General features: G+C 40.0%; 1 protein-coding gene and 1 long non-coding RNA gene across 3 annotated transcripts in view; one reads left to right on the top strand and one right to left on the bottom strand.

Annotated features, from left to right (window-relative positions):
* Positions 1-1,023: 1,023 nt before the first annotated feature.
* On the bottom strand, positions 1,024-2,215 carry LOC129147804 (uncharacterized). Its single transcript, XR_008555014.1, has 3 exons — positions 2,192-2,215; positions 1,608-1,784; positions 1,024-1,505 (listed from the first exon to the last, which is right to left on the bottom strand). It is a non-coding gene; the product is annotated as an uncharacterized LOC129147804 (long non-coding RNA).
* Positions 1,849-16,269, top strand: part of ECT2 (epithelial cell transforming 2) — a 62,732-nt gene continuing 48,311 nt past the window's right edge. For both annotated transcript variants that reach the window (XM_054711254.1, XM_054711249.1), the window contains exons 1-11: positions 1,849-1,949; positions 3,389-3,537; positions 4,213-4,292; positions 6,077-6,259; positions 7,225-7,314; positions 8,879-8,986; positions 10,497-10,570; positions 12,671-12,801; positions 13,166-13,281; positions 13,380-13,442; positions 15,374-15,596. In XM_054711254.1, coding sequence (XP_054567229.1) covers positions 3,411-3,537; positions 4,213-4,292; positions 6,077-6,259; positions 7,225-7,314; positions 8,879-8,986; positions 10,497-10,570; positions 12,671-12,801; positions 13,166-13,281; positions 13,380-13,442; positions 15,374-15,596 — 1,195 coding nt within the window. In that variant the 5' untranslated portion in view covers positions 1,849-1,949; positions 3,389-3,410. The remainder of the gene's footprint in view (positions 1,950-3,388; positions 3,538-4,212; positions 4,293-6,076; positions 6,260-7,224; positions 7,315-8,878; positions 8,987-10,496; positions 10,571-12,670; positions 12,802-13,165; positions 13,282-13,379; positions 13,443-15,373; positions 15,597-16,269) is intronic.

Consider the following 16,269-nt stretch of genomic DNA (forward strand, 5'->3'; position numbering starts at 1 on the left):
GGACACTTAAGAGTAAACAGTTTGAGGGACATATGTAATACTTTCAACAATGAAGATTTTTTAAAAAATATATTTTATTGATTTTTTACAGAGAGGAAGAGAGAGGGATAGAGAGCTAGAAACATCGATGAGAGAGAATCATCGACCAGCTGCCTCCTGCACACTCCCCAGCAGGGATGTGCCCGCAACCAAGGTACATGCCCTTGACCGGAATCGAACCTGGGACCTTTCAGTCCTCAGACTGACGCTCTATCCACAGAGCCAAACCGGTTTCGGCAACAATGAAGATTTTTTTAATAGAATAAATGGTGTGCACTTCTCCCCAATCAGAGGGTAAATAGCTTAAATCACCCTATTCAGGGAGACAGAAAACAGAAATCCAATTAAGTGCCATTTGCCAACCACACCCAAGGGCAGACAAATTAAGAGAATAAATCTTATTTTGGTACATCAGCCTGAAGCTGATGAATAGTCTATTGATCTGCCCCTAAAAGCTCCCTTACAGGCCCAGCCTTTAAAACCCCTGAAAACAGGGTCCCAGGGCACTCTCCCTTCAGGGAGCACACAGGAGCCACTCCCCCCATTTCCCACACATCCCCTAACCTCTAAGGGACCCCATGAGACCTGCCCCCAGGGGAGCAAAGGCCCCCTATCCTCTGCCTGCCCGGTGACCTAAGGCAGCCCAGCCTAGGCCCCCCTGCGGCTTCTATGCCCTTCCTGGTTTCCCTCACCTGAGTCTATTTTTGCTGCGGTCAATACATTCTTGTTTGCTTTTTTCCTACACGTTGTCTCTTGATTGAAATCTTTTTCTAGAGAGGGCTCCTCCTCTCCCCCTCTCATTGGTAACAAAAGTCTTCTTCCTCTTAATGGGATTCCCCTTTCTTTTGAGTAAATCAGTGATGAGGTGGGAACTATGCAAAACCCACCTGGGGAAGACATACTTTTCTCAAGATATAGTTATTAGGTAGGGTGTTGTATTCAGAGAATGCAGAAAATAATATGCGAAAACAACCTTTGGTTTCATAATAACAATAGTTATTACAGGTAAAACGATACATTTTTGTCTAGGCTTTAGCGGAAAGTAACAAAAGATCTCACGGTGGGGGGTGGGGAGAAGGCATCAGGAAGCAATTTACTCTGGCTCCAGGAGATTCTAGAATCTCCAGACATATTCTTACATTTGTTCAAATGGAAGCTTACATGAAGAAAATAAAAGCCCAGGACATATTAGGGAACTTACTCCAATCACCCACGAAATTCCCTAGACCAGAGTCCAGTGCTGTACATCAGGGTTTAAATAAGGCGGGTTGCTGATTTAACAAGTGCACCTGCAGAGGCCCGAGGTATCCTGTCCCGGTCCCTGCTGCGCGCACACCTTCCACCCAACAGCCAAAGCAGAAAGCCTTCGGGCAGAAAACTCTTCCAGATCACAGCCATCAGTGGGGGTGTGGGCGGGGGGGGATCATCTATGGAGGCACTGATTTCCTTTAGAGGATTTGGTGGCTCTAGGGGGTGGGGGAAAAGCTGTAGGAGAGGCGCATCCGCTCAAACTTTCCCCCAGGAAACGGGCTGTTTACTGAGTAAACAAGCGGTAGCCACAGACACACCTGCTACTCCCAGTGGCGCCCGGGACCCACCACCGCCACCTGCTGGCCACATCCGGGCACTTCTCTACAGAATCCTGACGTCCCGACGTCCGAGACGTTGGGTTCATTTGAAACACAGGCACCACCAATCAGGGGCGGAGGGCAGCGGCCAATCCCCGCCCCTCCGGAGGCTCCAGCCTATGGGAAAGAGGTTGACATCACGCGCCAATCGGCATGGCTTTTAGAGAGAGAGAGGCTCCCTTTTTGAATTGGCCGTGGCTGCCTCCTGCGAGGAATGGCGGTAACGGTGAAAGGAACCGGCGTGTGAAGAAGTGGCACTTTCCGGGGCGCTGTGTGAGAGCGGTGAGGCCTCTGGGTGGGAGCGGGGGAGGGGGAGCGGGCTCGCGTCCCGGGAGCAGCGGGCTCCTTTGCTGAGGTCCGACAGCCCCGCCCCGGTGACCGCGAATTCCGGGCACCGCCGCCGGGTCCCGGCTCTGGGAGCTGCACGACCGCTCTCCCGGCGCCGGGGCGGGGCGGGGCGCGGCGGGGCGCGGCGGTGGGAGCCCGAAGCCCACCAGGTGGCTGTGCTCTCCGCCGCCGCTCACCTGGCTGGCTGTTCCTTCCCGAAGAGTCGGTGGGTGGAGGGAGGGGGTTGGTCGGGAAGGGGGCCTTGGCAAAGCCTCGCTGCCCTCTGCGGCTGCGGGGCCGGCGCGGCACCCTCCGTGGTCTTATCTCAGGACGCAGTGGTTTCGCTCCAGGATTCTTCTGGGCCGGCCTGTCGGTGGGCAGTTGAGTTTGTACTTGAAACGCCAGCCCATCCCGCCCCATCCGCCTCCCTTCTACCCCCCCCGCAACCCTGTCCCCCGCCCCCCCCCAACCCCGCCCCCCCCCCCCCCCCCCCCCAACCCCGGTCCGCGCGCGCCATCCTCTTGGGTGCAGAGGTGGATGGCTTAGTGGTTAAAAGCGCAGTCTCTGGGGGGAGCCCGGCTTTGAACCCCAGTTTTACCCCTAACATTGTGACTTGGGGGAAGTTACTTAACCTTTCTGTTATAGGTTTCTTTGGGTTGTTACAGGTTTCTCTATCAGCTGGAAGCAATAACCGTACCCGCCTCTTAGGATTGTTGTAGGTACAAAAAGAAACACAAGCAAAAGGGTCAGAACACTGTCTGCCCCGTGTGAAGGGTTAAATAAATCTTGTTAATCATCATGCTCTGTAATGCTATCAGTATTATTAAAGTGGTCAGTTACACCAACTACATAGCCCGGTATTGCATTGAGCTCCCCCACCCTGAAAGATGATTGCCTAAAAACTAAAAAGAAGCCGAAAGTATTTTGGTTAAATGACAATTTTAAAAATATATATATTTTTATTGATTTCAGAGAGGAAGGGAGAAAGAGAGAAACATCACTGATGAGAATCATTGATCGGCTGCCTCTTGCAGCGCCCCCTACTGGGGATAGAGCCTGCAACCCAGGCTTGTCCCGGGAATCAAACCGGGACCCCCTGGTTCCTAGGTCGATGCCCAACCGCCCGGCCTGAGTACTTTTGATTGTTATTTGTACCATAGTCTGCGGAGGGAGTCAGGTACTGGTGTATTTATGTTATAGAAGAGGAAACAGAGGTTCAGAGTGAACTTTATTTGGTTCAATATTAGGAAAAATGGGTGCTGATGCTTTTTATTTTTATTTTTTTAAAAAATTTTCTTTTACTGAATCTTTTTATAAACTCTAGTATAAAAGCAGAGTTTGCCCAAAGACCATATTTGTTTCATGTATCCTTATTCGAATTTATTCTTTTTTAGTGAACTTAGAAGAGTACAAACAATGGCTGACAATAGTGTACTAACGTGTGCTGGGAGGACAAGCTTGGCAGACTCTTCCATTTTTGATTCTAAAGTTACTGAAACTTCTAAGGAAAACTTACTTAATGGACCTACTTTGTATGTTGAAGGTAAATGTGCTTTAAAACTGCAAATCACTATTTTAATACTGAACTTGTTAACTAGAGACTTTTTATCATTTAACTGTAACACTGTTTTAAGTTAGAGTACAGGTATTCTGTAAATATTTGTTGACAATCTTTACACTACATAGATTTAAAAAAATTACCTTTATTGTTGAAAGTATTATAGATGTCTCCCGTCCCCTAACCCTCCCTGACCCCCCTACACTTTTTATTGTATGGATTAATGCTTCCCAACTTTGAAGGGGAAGTCATATTGGATATTGCTTTTTCTGTATGTGAGGGCAATCTAGCTGCAACAGTGTTAGCTAGATTGTATCCAGTTATGTCTGGTTAGGTGAAAAGACTTCTTCCCTTACCTCACTATGTAAATGGGTCTTTCCTAAATTTGAATGCACTGTTGATGAAGATGATTGTACAAGATACTGAATGCTTTCTTGGGTTAGGAGGAGTGTTGATGTTTGTATATATGTTCTCTTCCTTAAAATGGAACGTGGTCAAAATATTTTTTAATAAGCTGGGAATAAGTAGTATTTTAATTTTAGAGAATGTTATGATCTCAAAGATGGAAAATATAGTAGCTATAACCAAAAATGGGAATAGGAACTACTGATTTTGATGTTAATTCCTGATAAACATATTTAAACATTTTAATTTTAATAGAAGAAATGCCTCAGGTTGAAACAAGAGTGGTATTGGTTCAAGAAGCTGGAAAACAAGAAGAACTTATAAAAGCCTTAAAGGTATGGAGTTTTAAGTTTTTAACTTTTTAAAAAGGCTGTTTTTCTTCCATTAGGCTATAAATAATTTTATAGTTTTAATCTCATACTTAAGTCTCTTTTCCACAGACTATTAAAATAATGGATGTACCAGTTATAAAGATAAAAGAAAGTTGCCCTGGAAAATCGGATGAAAAATTAATAAAAAGTGTTGTTAATATGGTAGGTTCAGCATTTCAATGCATGTGGCATGCTGCACTTCCCTTGATTGTATTCCTATATTTCACTTATGGTGATGACCTAAATTAGGTGCAGGGTATATTGTGCACTCTGAAACTAGATAAATAGAAACAATTTTAAATTTATTTCTAAAATTTGGGTGTTTCTGAAACCCCAAACTATTGCATCTATTGCAAATAATGGAATCCTTATCATTTGTCATTGTAAATTTAAATGGCATATCATGAATTTACAAAGATCTGATACTTTTCTCTAAATTCTTTTATCTTTTTTCTCATTAACTTTATATTTATTCTAAATTCTTGCTTTATTTCCAAATTATAAATCATAATTATTGACAGTCATTAGGGACTTTGCCTCCGCATATGAAATATATTTAATTCTCTGTACCATCTGTAATAGTTTGTGAGGGCTGCCATACAAAATAACACACACTGGGTGGATTAAACAACAGAAATATATTTTCTCATAGTTCCTAGGTCTAGGAGTCCAAGATCAAGGTATTAGAAGGTTTGGCTTCTCTTGAGGCCTTTCTCCTCGTCTTGGAGGTAGCCGCCACTTTCTTGCTGTGTCTTCACATGGCCTTTCTTCTGTGTATGCACTTCCCTGCTATCTCTGTTGTGTGCCCCCCCAAATTTCCTCCTCTTATAAGGACACAAGACGGATTGGATTAGGGCTCACCCATGTGACCTCATTTTACCTTAATTATCTCTTAAAAGGCCCTATCATCAAATATACAGTCACATTTTAGGGTATAAGGGGGTTAGTTTCAACATGAATCTTGGGGATACATGATTCAGCCCATCACATCAACCTACAAAAGAAAGCCCAAATCATTTAACCATTCAGAATTTTCCTTTAAATGGTTCTCTTTTTTTGTTACATGGAAGTCATATAGGTACTTAAATATCTTCATTCTTTTTCGTAGATGTACAGTGGTATTGCTTTCTTTGAATGAAGTGGTAAACAGTAACTTGCTTTTTTATACATCCTTGCCATGCTGCAACTGCCTACATAGTTCACATCTTTCTCTTATTTTCCTGATATATACTGAAATGATTATGTTAATCTATGCCCTTTTGGAAGATCTCAAGTGCCATAGTTTTCTATTTTTTCTAAAGACTTATTTGTACAAGAAGGAACCATATGTATGACATCATTTTCTTGGTTAGAAGAAAAAGCAATAGCGGATATCTTAATGCATCCTACTGTCAAAATGTGTGTGCTTAAATTCATCATTTTTATTTTATATGCATACAAGATGATTTATAATGACTATTAAGTCAAAGCTTAGGCCTTTATAAGAGAAATCTTCAAAATTTAAGATCTTAATGTAGATGGATATATATATATATATATATATATATATATATATATATATGCAAATCAGCCACTAAAGAAATGACTGTTCACTCTTGAATATAAAGTTCATTATTGTATGATTTAAAACTTAAGTTTTCAACAAATATAAAATTAAAATTTTGGTATTTGTAGGTCTTAGAGAGTTAATATGAATTAATTTTATAATACATACATTTTATTTCTATAACTACATGAAAAAAATCAAGGAAATTAAAGTGCCCTTTGTAAAGATGGAATCAGTAGAAGAATATGAAAGTTTGGATTCTCCAGAATTTGAAAATGTTTTTATAGTCATGGACTTCCAGGATCCTGTCTTTACTGAGTTATACAAGACTGATTGTAGAGTTATTGGACCACCAGTAGTATTAAACTGTGCACAAAAAGGAGAGGTAAGAAGAATATACATTTATTATGACTTTTCCAGGTTAAATTTTTATTATTGAATGTTGCGCAAATTGAGAAGTAGAAAATTCCGTTTATTGTTGAGAGTATGAAATATTTAGAATAGGAATAGTAGTAGTGTATAGTCCTTTTGTTTTTTTTCTATTGTAATTTTCAGTATTGAAAATCTAATACCTTTGAAAGTTAGGCAATAAAAACTATATATATAATATACATATAAGAGTTGTAGCAGAGTTAGTCCCTATTCTTTGGTTTTATTGCTATGTTTTGCCATTCTAAAGCTTGCCTTATTAACTTAAAATTGCTTAAGTCATTGTGTTTTTGTTATAGATACTAGTAAGAAGCACATGACTATCTTTAATTCTCTGTTTTGGTTGAGAAATGTTGCTTGCAGAAGCCGAGTAAAAATTTTAAAGCCCAAAATTAAGTATATATATAATATATATATATTAACTGTTAAATATCTGTATATTCTTATTCTGATATATATGTGTTAAATTGGTTAAAATATTTACTTGATTACCTCCATTTTTTTAGCTCAAAAATTGGAAGCATATTTGGTTCAATTATATGTTATATACCTGGTATTTATAAATATTTGACCTGTTTTAACTTTAATTGGAAGCATTTACAGTAGTGTATGGAGTCAGAAATCTGTTTATTGATAATATTTCACATGTGACAAAGTACATTTTAGAACTAAAGGTTTGAATATATTTACAAATCATAAAGTGTGCTTAGTTTATGTGTATCAAGCATGATTTGGGAATTGTGGAAATTTTATTGTGAAACTAGCAAATTTTTTTTGCTATTTTTATTGCATATTGAAAAATGCAACTAAATCTTTGAATTGGGATAGTTGATTGATAAGAGGGCAGATATTTTAACTTGAGAAAGATGTATTCCATTTTCTACTATAAAGAAAGCTCACAGATTTAAAATTATTCTTCAGCCTTTGCCATTTTCATGTCGTCCACTGTATTGTACAAGCATGATGAATCTAGTACTATGCTTTACTGGATTCAGGAAGAAAGAAGAACTAGTAAGTATTTAAAAATATTCTAAATTGGCACTTTTTGATGATGTATCCTGGTTTTATTTTCAAAGTTTTGGAGGAGAAATTACTCTGCCTATACCATTTTCAAATTTTGTGAAGAAATATTCTGAAGAGCCTTGTAAAAAACCCCAAATATTTTGTCTAGGATGGCTAGCATATGAATTAACAGAAAAATTGAGTAACTGTCTAATCTGTTTAAACTCTTTTCAGTATCCTATTGGCCACATTATTTGAAGTTTTTGTGTACACAGTGCAATTTTTTTTTTTTTTTTTTTGTTACACAAGTTCAGCCTTAAAGTATTCTTACTGCTCTGGAGCATACACAGAAACTTCTTTTTTTAAAATTTGTTTTGTTAATCCTCACCTGAGGCTACTTTTCCATTGATTTCTAGAGAGAGTGGAAGGGAGGGAGAGAGACAAGGAGAGAGAAACATTGATTGGTTGCCTCCCACACATGCCCCAACCACATGTGTTGGGGATCAGGGATCAAGCCCTTGACCAGAATCAAACCTGGGAATCTTCTATCCACTGAGCCAAACTGGCTAGGGCTTTTTTTTTTAGAAAAAGAAAATATTGATTTCAGAGAGGAAGGGAGAGGGAGAGAAAGATAGAAACATCAATGATGAGAGAGAATCATTGATGGGCTGCTTCCTGCATGCCCTCTACTTGGGATTGAGCCTGCAACCCAGGCATGTGCCCTGACCTCCTGGTTCATAGGTCAACACTTAACTACTTAGCCACACCAGCCAAGCTCACAGAAGCTTCTTTGATTTGTAAGTTTCTATGTTGGAGGTAATGGAGGATTACTCTAATTTTGTGGGAAGAATATTGGTATAATATAACCTCATGTTATAAAAAAAAAGTAATTTATTTAGCTGTGAAAGATAGCTTAATTAACTGAGTTTTGTGTGATCATCTTTACTAGCTTATTTTATATAATAAAAGCCTAATATGCTAAATGTCCAGTCCCCTGGTTGGCTTTTTGACCAATCAAAGTGTAATATGCTAATGATATGCTAAGGCCGCTCAACCGCTCACTATGACGTGCACTGACTACCAGGGGGCAGACAGTCAACCTGTCAATCGGTCGACTAGTCTCTATGATGTGCACTAACCACCAGGGGTCAGACGCTTTGACTGGTAGGTTAAAAACTTGCTGCTGGGGTCCAGCTGATCGGGACTAAGCGAGATGGGCCAATCACGCCCTGGAGCCCTTCCACGGTCCCTCCACGGCTGGCCAACCTCCTGTTTTCCTCTCGCAATCCGGGACCCCTCGGGATATCGGAGAGCCGGTTTTGGCCCGATCCTGCAGGCCAAGCTGAGGGACCCCACTGGTGCACGAATTCATGCACCGGGCCTCTAGTCACTATATAGTTTTGTACCAGTAAAATCTTTCAATTATTTTGATGTAAAGTTTATACCTTTATAAAAATTCCTATATGTACATTATAAAACAGAAAGTACCCAGTTAATGCTAAATAAGTTGTAAACATAGTTTAAAATTTTATTTAAATTAATAAAGCTAATGTTGCTTAATTTTTCTTTTGAGGTCAGATTGGTGACATTGGTCCATCACATGGGTGGAGTTATTCGAAAAGATTTTAATTCCAAAGTAACACATTTGGTGGCAAATTGTACACAAGGAGAAAAATTCAGGGTATGTAAACTTTGGTATTTATTTATATATTTATTTTTAATCCTCACCAGAGGGTATTTTTCATTGATTTTTAGAGAGAGTAGAGGGGATGGGAAAAGACATATCATTTGGTTGCTGCATGAGCCCCAACAGGGCCAGGAATCAAACCTGCAACCCAGGTATGTGCCCTTGACCTGGAATCGAACCTCTGACCCTTTGGTTCTTGAGCCGATGCTCTAACCACTGAGAACACCGGCTAGAACACAAAATTTTAAATCATAGGAGTGTGGTCTCAGGTTTTAAGGTGGCAATGGAACTTGCGTTAGGTGCTCAAAGATGAGTAGGATTTTGGAGGTTTGTTGATGGATAACATTTCAGGCAGATGAATACTATTTGCAAAAGTTACTGTGAGCATTAGTAAAAGGAGGGTTGGGAAGTGATGAGAGAGATACATGCATATTTTACTCTTATCTAAGTGGTCTTTATAAGAACAGAGCAGAGCTATCCTATATATATCCTATATATATTATATACTACTAAAGTATATAATAAAAGGGTAATATGCAAATTGACCCTAGTGGTGGAACGACCAGAATGACACTTGACCAGTCACTATGAGGCACACTGATCACCTCTTGGTCCCTTTCCCCGGCCGGCAGGCTCCAATTGGCTAATGGTGAACAGGGAACCGGGGGTGGGTGGCGGGGGACACAGGTGGTGCCAGGCCAAGACACCCGCCCTGCCAGTCGCCCCACATACAGAGGGCCACCTGCGGTGGGGGTGGGGCCGGCGAGCAGGTGGGAATGGCCGACTTCTCGGTCCCTTCCCCTGGCCATCAGGTTCTGATCCCCCAATGGTGAATGAGTAATCGGGGGTGGGTGGCAGCGGGGGCCGGGGTCAGCTGCGGGCGGCCGGGGAAGATGGCCCTGGTTGCAGGCCAGGCCTAGGGACCATACCCGGGCCTCTAGTGTTTTTATAAAATGCTCCTAAGATTTAATATTAAAATGAGAAAGTATCTTTATTAGGATTAAAATCTTAGTTAAGATTATACTTGAATATCTATGTTAGGGAGACTTTATCTCTCTGTTCTAACCCTCCATCAGTGTATTTATTTATGTAGCAAATGTTAATTTCAGTTAATTCCAGGGAATTCCTACTTTCTAATTCATACTGAAGTTTTTAATCAGATGTTTTCTTCTGTAGTGCTGTCTTGGGGGTCAGTTCTTGAAAGAAGTAAACATGAAAGGAGAAATGAACTATAATGAAGGTGAACTTCATCAACTTCAGAGATACATTTATTTAAAGTACTAGTAAAATAAGGAAATGGTTTGCACATCATGGGATTTGTTTTAACCTAAGTTGTATGATTGAGAGAGTTTTTGTTTTTTTTCTGTTAATTTTGCTTATGTTACAAAGTAGATGAATAATGATCTAAAACTGCAAAAAAAGTATGTATGTAATTGCTTGGAACTTCCATGAATGTAGTTATTTAAAATAAAAATTAATAGTAGTTTAATGTTTATATTTTTAGATTGCTGTGAGCCTGGGTACTCCAATTATGAAGCCAGAATGGATTTATAAAGCTTGGGAAAGGCGGAATGAACAGTAAGTGTTTAACAATTCAGTAGTTCATTATGTGAATTAAATGTTATAAAGGTAATCCCATGTGCTTCAACCCTAAATTCATAACTAATATAGAAGAAAATGAAGTCAGTCTTGGGGTAGCTTGGGGAATAAAGGTTAGGAAGAGTGAAGTTATAAAAAAAAAAGTTATGGCTGGGTAGTGTGGCTCAGTGGTTCAGAGTCAGCCTATGAACCAGGAGGACATGGTTTATTCCTGGTCAGGGCACATGCCTGGGTTGTGGGCTCGATCCCCAGTAAGGGGCATGTAGGAGGCAGCCAATCAGTGATTCTCTGTCATTATTGATATTTCTATCTGTCCCTCTCTCTCTTTGAAATCAATAAAAATATATTTTAACTTTTTGCACTCGGATGTCGAGTGTGACTCGACACGGTTAGCATTAGAATAAAGGAATCGAGAAAAAAGCAAGCGAGTGCAAAGGGTTAAAAATTATGAAATATTGAAAATTGGAAGACATCTGAGAAATGATTTTGATTATCATAAATATTCTAAAATTATTAGGTAACTAGAGGCCCAGTGAACGAAATTCATGCACGGGGATGGGGTGTGTGTATCCCTCAGCCCAGCCTGCACCCTTTCCAATCTTGATGGATGTCCGACTGCCTGTTTAGGCCCGATCCCAGCTGCTCATCTGCCATCCTGCTTGATTGCCCCTAACTGCTTTTGCCTGCCAGCCTGATCACCCCCTAACTACTCCCCTGCCAGCCTGATCGATGCCTAACTGTTCCCCTGCTGGCCCGATTGCCCCTAACTGCCCTCCCTTGCAGGCCTGGTCGCCCCCAACTGCCCTCCCCTGCTGGCCTGGTCACCCCCACTGCCCTCCCTTGCAGGCCTGGTCCCTCCCAACTGCCCTCCCCTGAGGGCCTGGGTGCCCCTAATTTCCCTGCCCTGCTGGCCTGGTCCCTCCCAACTGCCCTCCCTTGCAGGCCTGGTCCCTCCCAAACTGCCCTCCCCTGCTGGCCATCTTGTGGCAGCCATCTTGTGTCCACATGGGGGTGGCCATCTTTGACCACATGGGGGTGGCCATCTTGTATGTTGGAGTGATTGTCAATTTGCATATTACCTCTTTATTATATAGGATAGCTTAATGGATATTTGGATCATGGTTTTTCTTATGTTTTTCTGGTTACATTTTAAGTGGTAATTTCAGTTCATAATCTTTTTTAAGCTTTCCAACCTTGTAATTCCTTGCTGTTGTGCTTCTTCATTACTTAATATTTAATGAAATTAGAACCCCTAGCACACACATGAAATTTCATGTACAGAGCAGGAATTTGAATCTTGTAAAAATTACCCATGATCAAATTTTGTCAGAATTTAATTCAGGATGACATGAGGACACAGCAAAAAAAAATTTTTTTTAGCTGTTGTTATTAAAATGTTAAAGTTTTGTTAATATTTCAGGATCTGCCCTAACCAGTTTTGCTCAGTGGATAGAGCGTCGGCCTACAGACTTCAGGGTCCCAGGTTCGATTCTGGTCAAGGGCATGTACCTTTGTTGCGGGCACATCCTCAGTAGGGGTTGTGCATGAGGCAGCTGATAGATGTTTCTCTTTCATCGATGTTTCTGACTCTCTATCCCTCTTTCTTCCTCTCTGTAAAAAATCAATAAAATATATTTATTTACTTTTTTAATATATATATTTTTTAATTTTTTAAAAATATATTTTTATTGATTTCAGAGAGGAAGGAGAGGGAGAGATAGAAACATCGATGATGACAGGGAATTCATTGATTGGCTGCCTCTTGCACGTCTCCCACTGGGGATTGAGCCTGCAACTTGGGCATGTGCCCTTGACTGGAATCGAACCTGGGACCCTTCAGTCCACAGGCCGACTCTCTATCGGCTGAGCCAAACAAGCTAGGGTGTCAATAAAATATATTAAAAATAAATTTCAGGATCTGATGTAAAATATTTTCAATAAATGTATTATGCTAAAACCTTGAAGATTAGAAATTGATGTACCTAATTTGTTGAATTTAAGTTAAGCTGTTTTAGAAGAATGTGTGTGTGTGTGTGTGTGTGTGTGTGTGTATATATATATTTTTTTCTTTTTTTAAAGGGATTTCTGTGCATCAGCTGATGACTTTAGAAATGAATTTAAAGTTCCTCCATTTCAAGATTGCATTTTAAGTTTTCTGGGATTTTCAGATGAAGAGAAAACCAATATGGAAGAAATGACTGAAATGCAAGGTAGAATGTGACATAATTTAAAAGTTTTACATATGTATTTTATTCCCCACTCTTGCCTAATGACTTCCTGGTGAATATGCCTCTTAAAAAATTTTTGGGTTTGGTCCTGGCAGAGTGGTTCCGTTGGTTGGAGCATCATTCTGCTTCAGTGACACGGGTTAGATTCCTGGTCAGGAAATGTGCCGAGATTGTGTGTTCAGTCCCCAATTGGGGCGGGTATGGGAGATAACCAGTTGATGTTTTTCTCTTTCTTTCTTCCTCTTCCTCTTCCTCTTTCTCTCCCTTCCTCTCTCTAGGAAAGAAAAAGGATTTGTGTGTGAAGTAGTTTGCCTTATTTATATGTTTGTATGCATTTTTTCTTTAGGAGGTAGCTATTTACAGGTTGGAGATGAAAGGTGCACTCACCTTATAGTTGAAGAGAATACAGTTAAAGAACTTCCATTTGAACCTTCAAAGAAACTTTATGTTGTCAAGCAAGAGGCAAGTAATTAAAAAATGAGATTGGTTTTCTAAAACTATTACACTTGGCATTTCTGATAATGCGAATCCTTAATTAAAATGTTCTTTTTCTCACCTAGTGGTTCTGGGGAAGCATTCAAATGGATGCCCGAGCTGGAGAAACTATGTATTTATATGAAAAGGTATGCTTTTTAAAAAATGTGTCTTAGTTATTTGTTCTTGAATTTGATTTTATAAAGATGACACTTTCTATCCAAAAAGAGCATGGTATAATTAGCATACCATGTTACATCATGTTTAGGAGTTTGAGAACAATTGGAGTAGTTGTCTATGTCTATTTAGGTAAAACCACTCATTGTAATGGATATTGTTGTAATCTTATATCACTAGAGGCCCGGTGCACAAAATTCTTGCACTTGGGTGGGAGGGTCCTTCAGCCCGACCTGTGCCCTCTCACAGTCCAGGAGCCCTCAGGGGATGTCTGACTGACGGCTTAGGCCCATTCCCCATCCTTAGTCGGGCATCCTTAGCACTGCTGCAGAGGCAGGAGAGGCTCCTGCTACTGCCACTGCGCTCATCAGCCATGAACTTGGCTTCCTGCTGAGCAGCGCTCCCCCTGTGGGAGCGCACTGACCACCAGGGGGCAGCGTTGAGCGTCTGCCCCCTGGTGGTCAGTGCGTGTCATAGCGACTGGTTGTTCCACCGCTTGGTTGATTTCCTTATTAGCCTTTATTATGTAGGATTCTGTACTAATAATTGGTGGTATTATTATGAACACTGATATCCCTGTCTTCAGAAACTTAGAACTGTAAGGGAAAGATAGATATGCAAACAGTTACAGTGCAGAATTATATATGCCATAATGGAATAATGTATTTTAACTAGCCTCATTCTAAGAGACTTGGGTAGGATTGAAAAGAGCAAAGAAGTGTTGAGCCAATTTACTAGGCTAACCTGGTAAGGACATTCAAGTTTGACAGCAGGTGGGAGTGGTATGAAAGCTTGAAAGTATGTTAAAATAGTAAGTAGCTTAGTATGGCTTAGAAAAAAAATGTGAGAAAGAAGGCCAACAGATAAAGCTTACTAGGTGGGCAGAATTAACAAGTTTTTAATATATTGAAGAGGCTTAAATTTTATCCTATAAGTCAGTGACTTTCAACCTTTTCTATCTCATGGCACACATAAACTGATTACTAAAATTCTGCAATATATCAAAAAAATACATTTTTTGCCAATCTGACAAGAAGTAGGTATAATTTTCATTCATTCCCACTGGATGGCTATTCTTGTATTGGCTGTTGTCATTTTTTTTTATTGGACAGTCTAAAGGAAATGAGGCCAGTGCCCCTGACTAAATAGTCAGGTATTGTGTGTTTAAAAATTCTTGCAGCACACCAGTTGAAAATCACTGCTGTAAATATTGGGAGACATTTAATATTAAGGGGAAAGATGTCGTTAAAAACAATGACTGTAGTAGAATGTAGGCAAGGAAAACTCAGCCTCCATGTTGGATCTTGGTGAAGAGTGGTATCATTCACCAAAATGTGGCATAAAGCTATAGAAGAGGTTTTACGGGAAGATTTACTTCAGTTTGGGATTTAATAATTTTGAATAGAATACTGAAGATGTGGTATGGGTTTAAACAGGTAAATACTATATTGTGTTATCTTCTCATTGTTAGGTTCTTAACATAAAGTTAAGATGCTTTAGATACTGAGAGAGAGCTTTTAAAATCTGGTGTTGACAAATGTTGGAGAGTGCTGTGTCCAGCACTGTGCTAAATGCTAGAGATACAGTGAACAAAATGTGAATGGCTCCTGCTCTCCTGGAGTTTATGGCCTAATGGGGAATAGATAGTAAACCAGCTTACAGGAGAATATGTAATGGTGATAGTGCTGTGAAGAAAAGGAATGAGGTGCTAGGGCTTAGACAATTACAGTGGTCCCTTGACTATTATGTTTTATGTAGCTTCTGAATTACCTGGCAGAGTATATAGTTGTAAAATTATTGTGCGAAATCCAGGTTTTGTCAGACTCAAATATATTTTTCTTTTGTTCCTGTCTCAGTAAAGAGCCATGGAAGTGAAATTGAGATTTTGTGCTTTTGATTGCAGGCTAATACACCTGAGCTCAAGAAATCAGTGTCACTGCTTTCTCTAAGTACTCCAAACAGCAATCGCAAAAGACGTCGTTTAAAAGAGACGCTTGCTCAGCTTTCAAGAGAGACAGACCTGTCACCTTTCCCTCCCCGTAAGCGCCCATCAGCTGAACATTCCCTTTCTATAGGGTCACTTCTAGATATCTCCAACACACCAGAATCTAGCATTAACTATGGAGGTAATTCACGTTTAAAATTTATCTTTAAAGTTTAGTGGAATGGAATATTGTTAAACTATAGATAAAATCTCTGCTTATATTGAATATGAAAGGCTCTGCCTTTAATTACTTTTGTTTTAGTTGAGGAGAAAAGGCACGTGAAAATGCTTCTATTTAATGATTGTTTACTATATGCTAAGTGCTTTTGTATATTTTTTGTATTTATGAGATAGATTTTATTTCTCCTATTTACGGATGACTGGACTGAGGTCAGAGAAATAACTCATTAAGGGTCACACAGCTAGAAAGTGATGGAACCATTCAAAGAGCATTCTTAGCACTAGCTAAATAAAATTATAGATGTATTATGGGGAAAACAAGTACAGTGAAGTCAGAGGAGGCTGAGTTTACTTTGTTCTCAACTGATACAGGAAAGCTACAATGAGTTCTTCTCTGTTGATCATCAATTTTTTATTTTTTAGTCAGCATACTAACTGTGTTTTCTAGACTTGATAACAATCAAAACCTCCCCTCGATCTCGTGGCACTCTCTATTTTTTATTCCCTTTTTCTCTTCCCTTTCACATGAGTACTCTTCAAAGAATTACCTTGATCCACTGTCTTATTTCCTGCTTTTCATTGTCTTTTCAACATTCCAATTGAACTTCAGTCCCCCTACTGTGACATTGGATCTT

Source organism: Eptesicus fuscus, chromosome 3, assembly GCF_027574615.1.
Source record: "Eptesicus fuscus isolate TK198812 chromosome 3, DD_ASM_mEF_20220401, whole genome shotgun sequence".
NCBI lineage: Eukaryota > Metazoa > Chordata > Mammalia > Chiroptera > Vespertilionidae > Eptesicus > Eptesicus fuscus.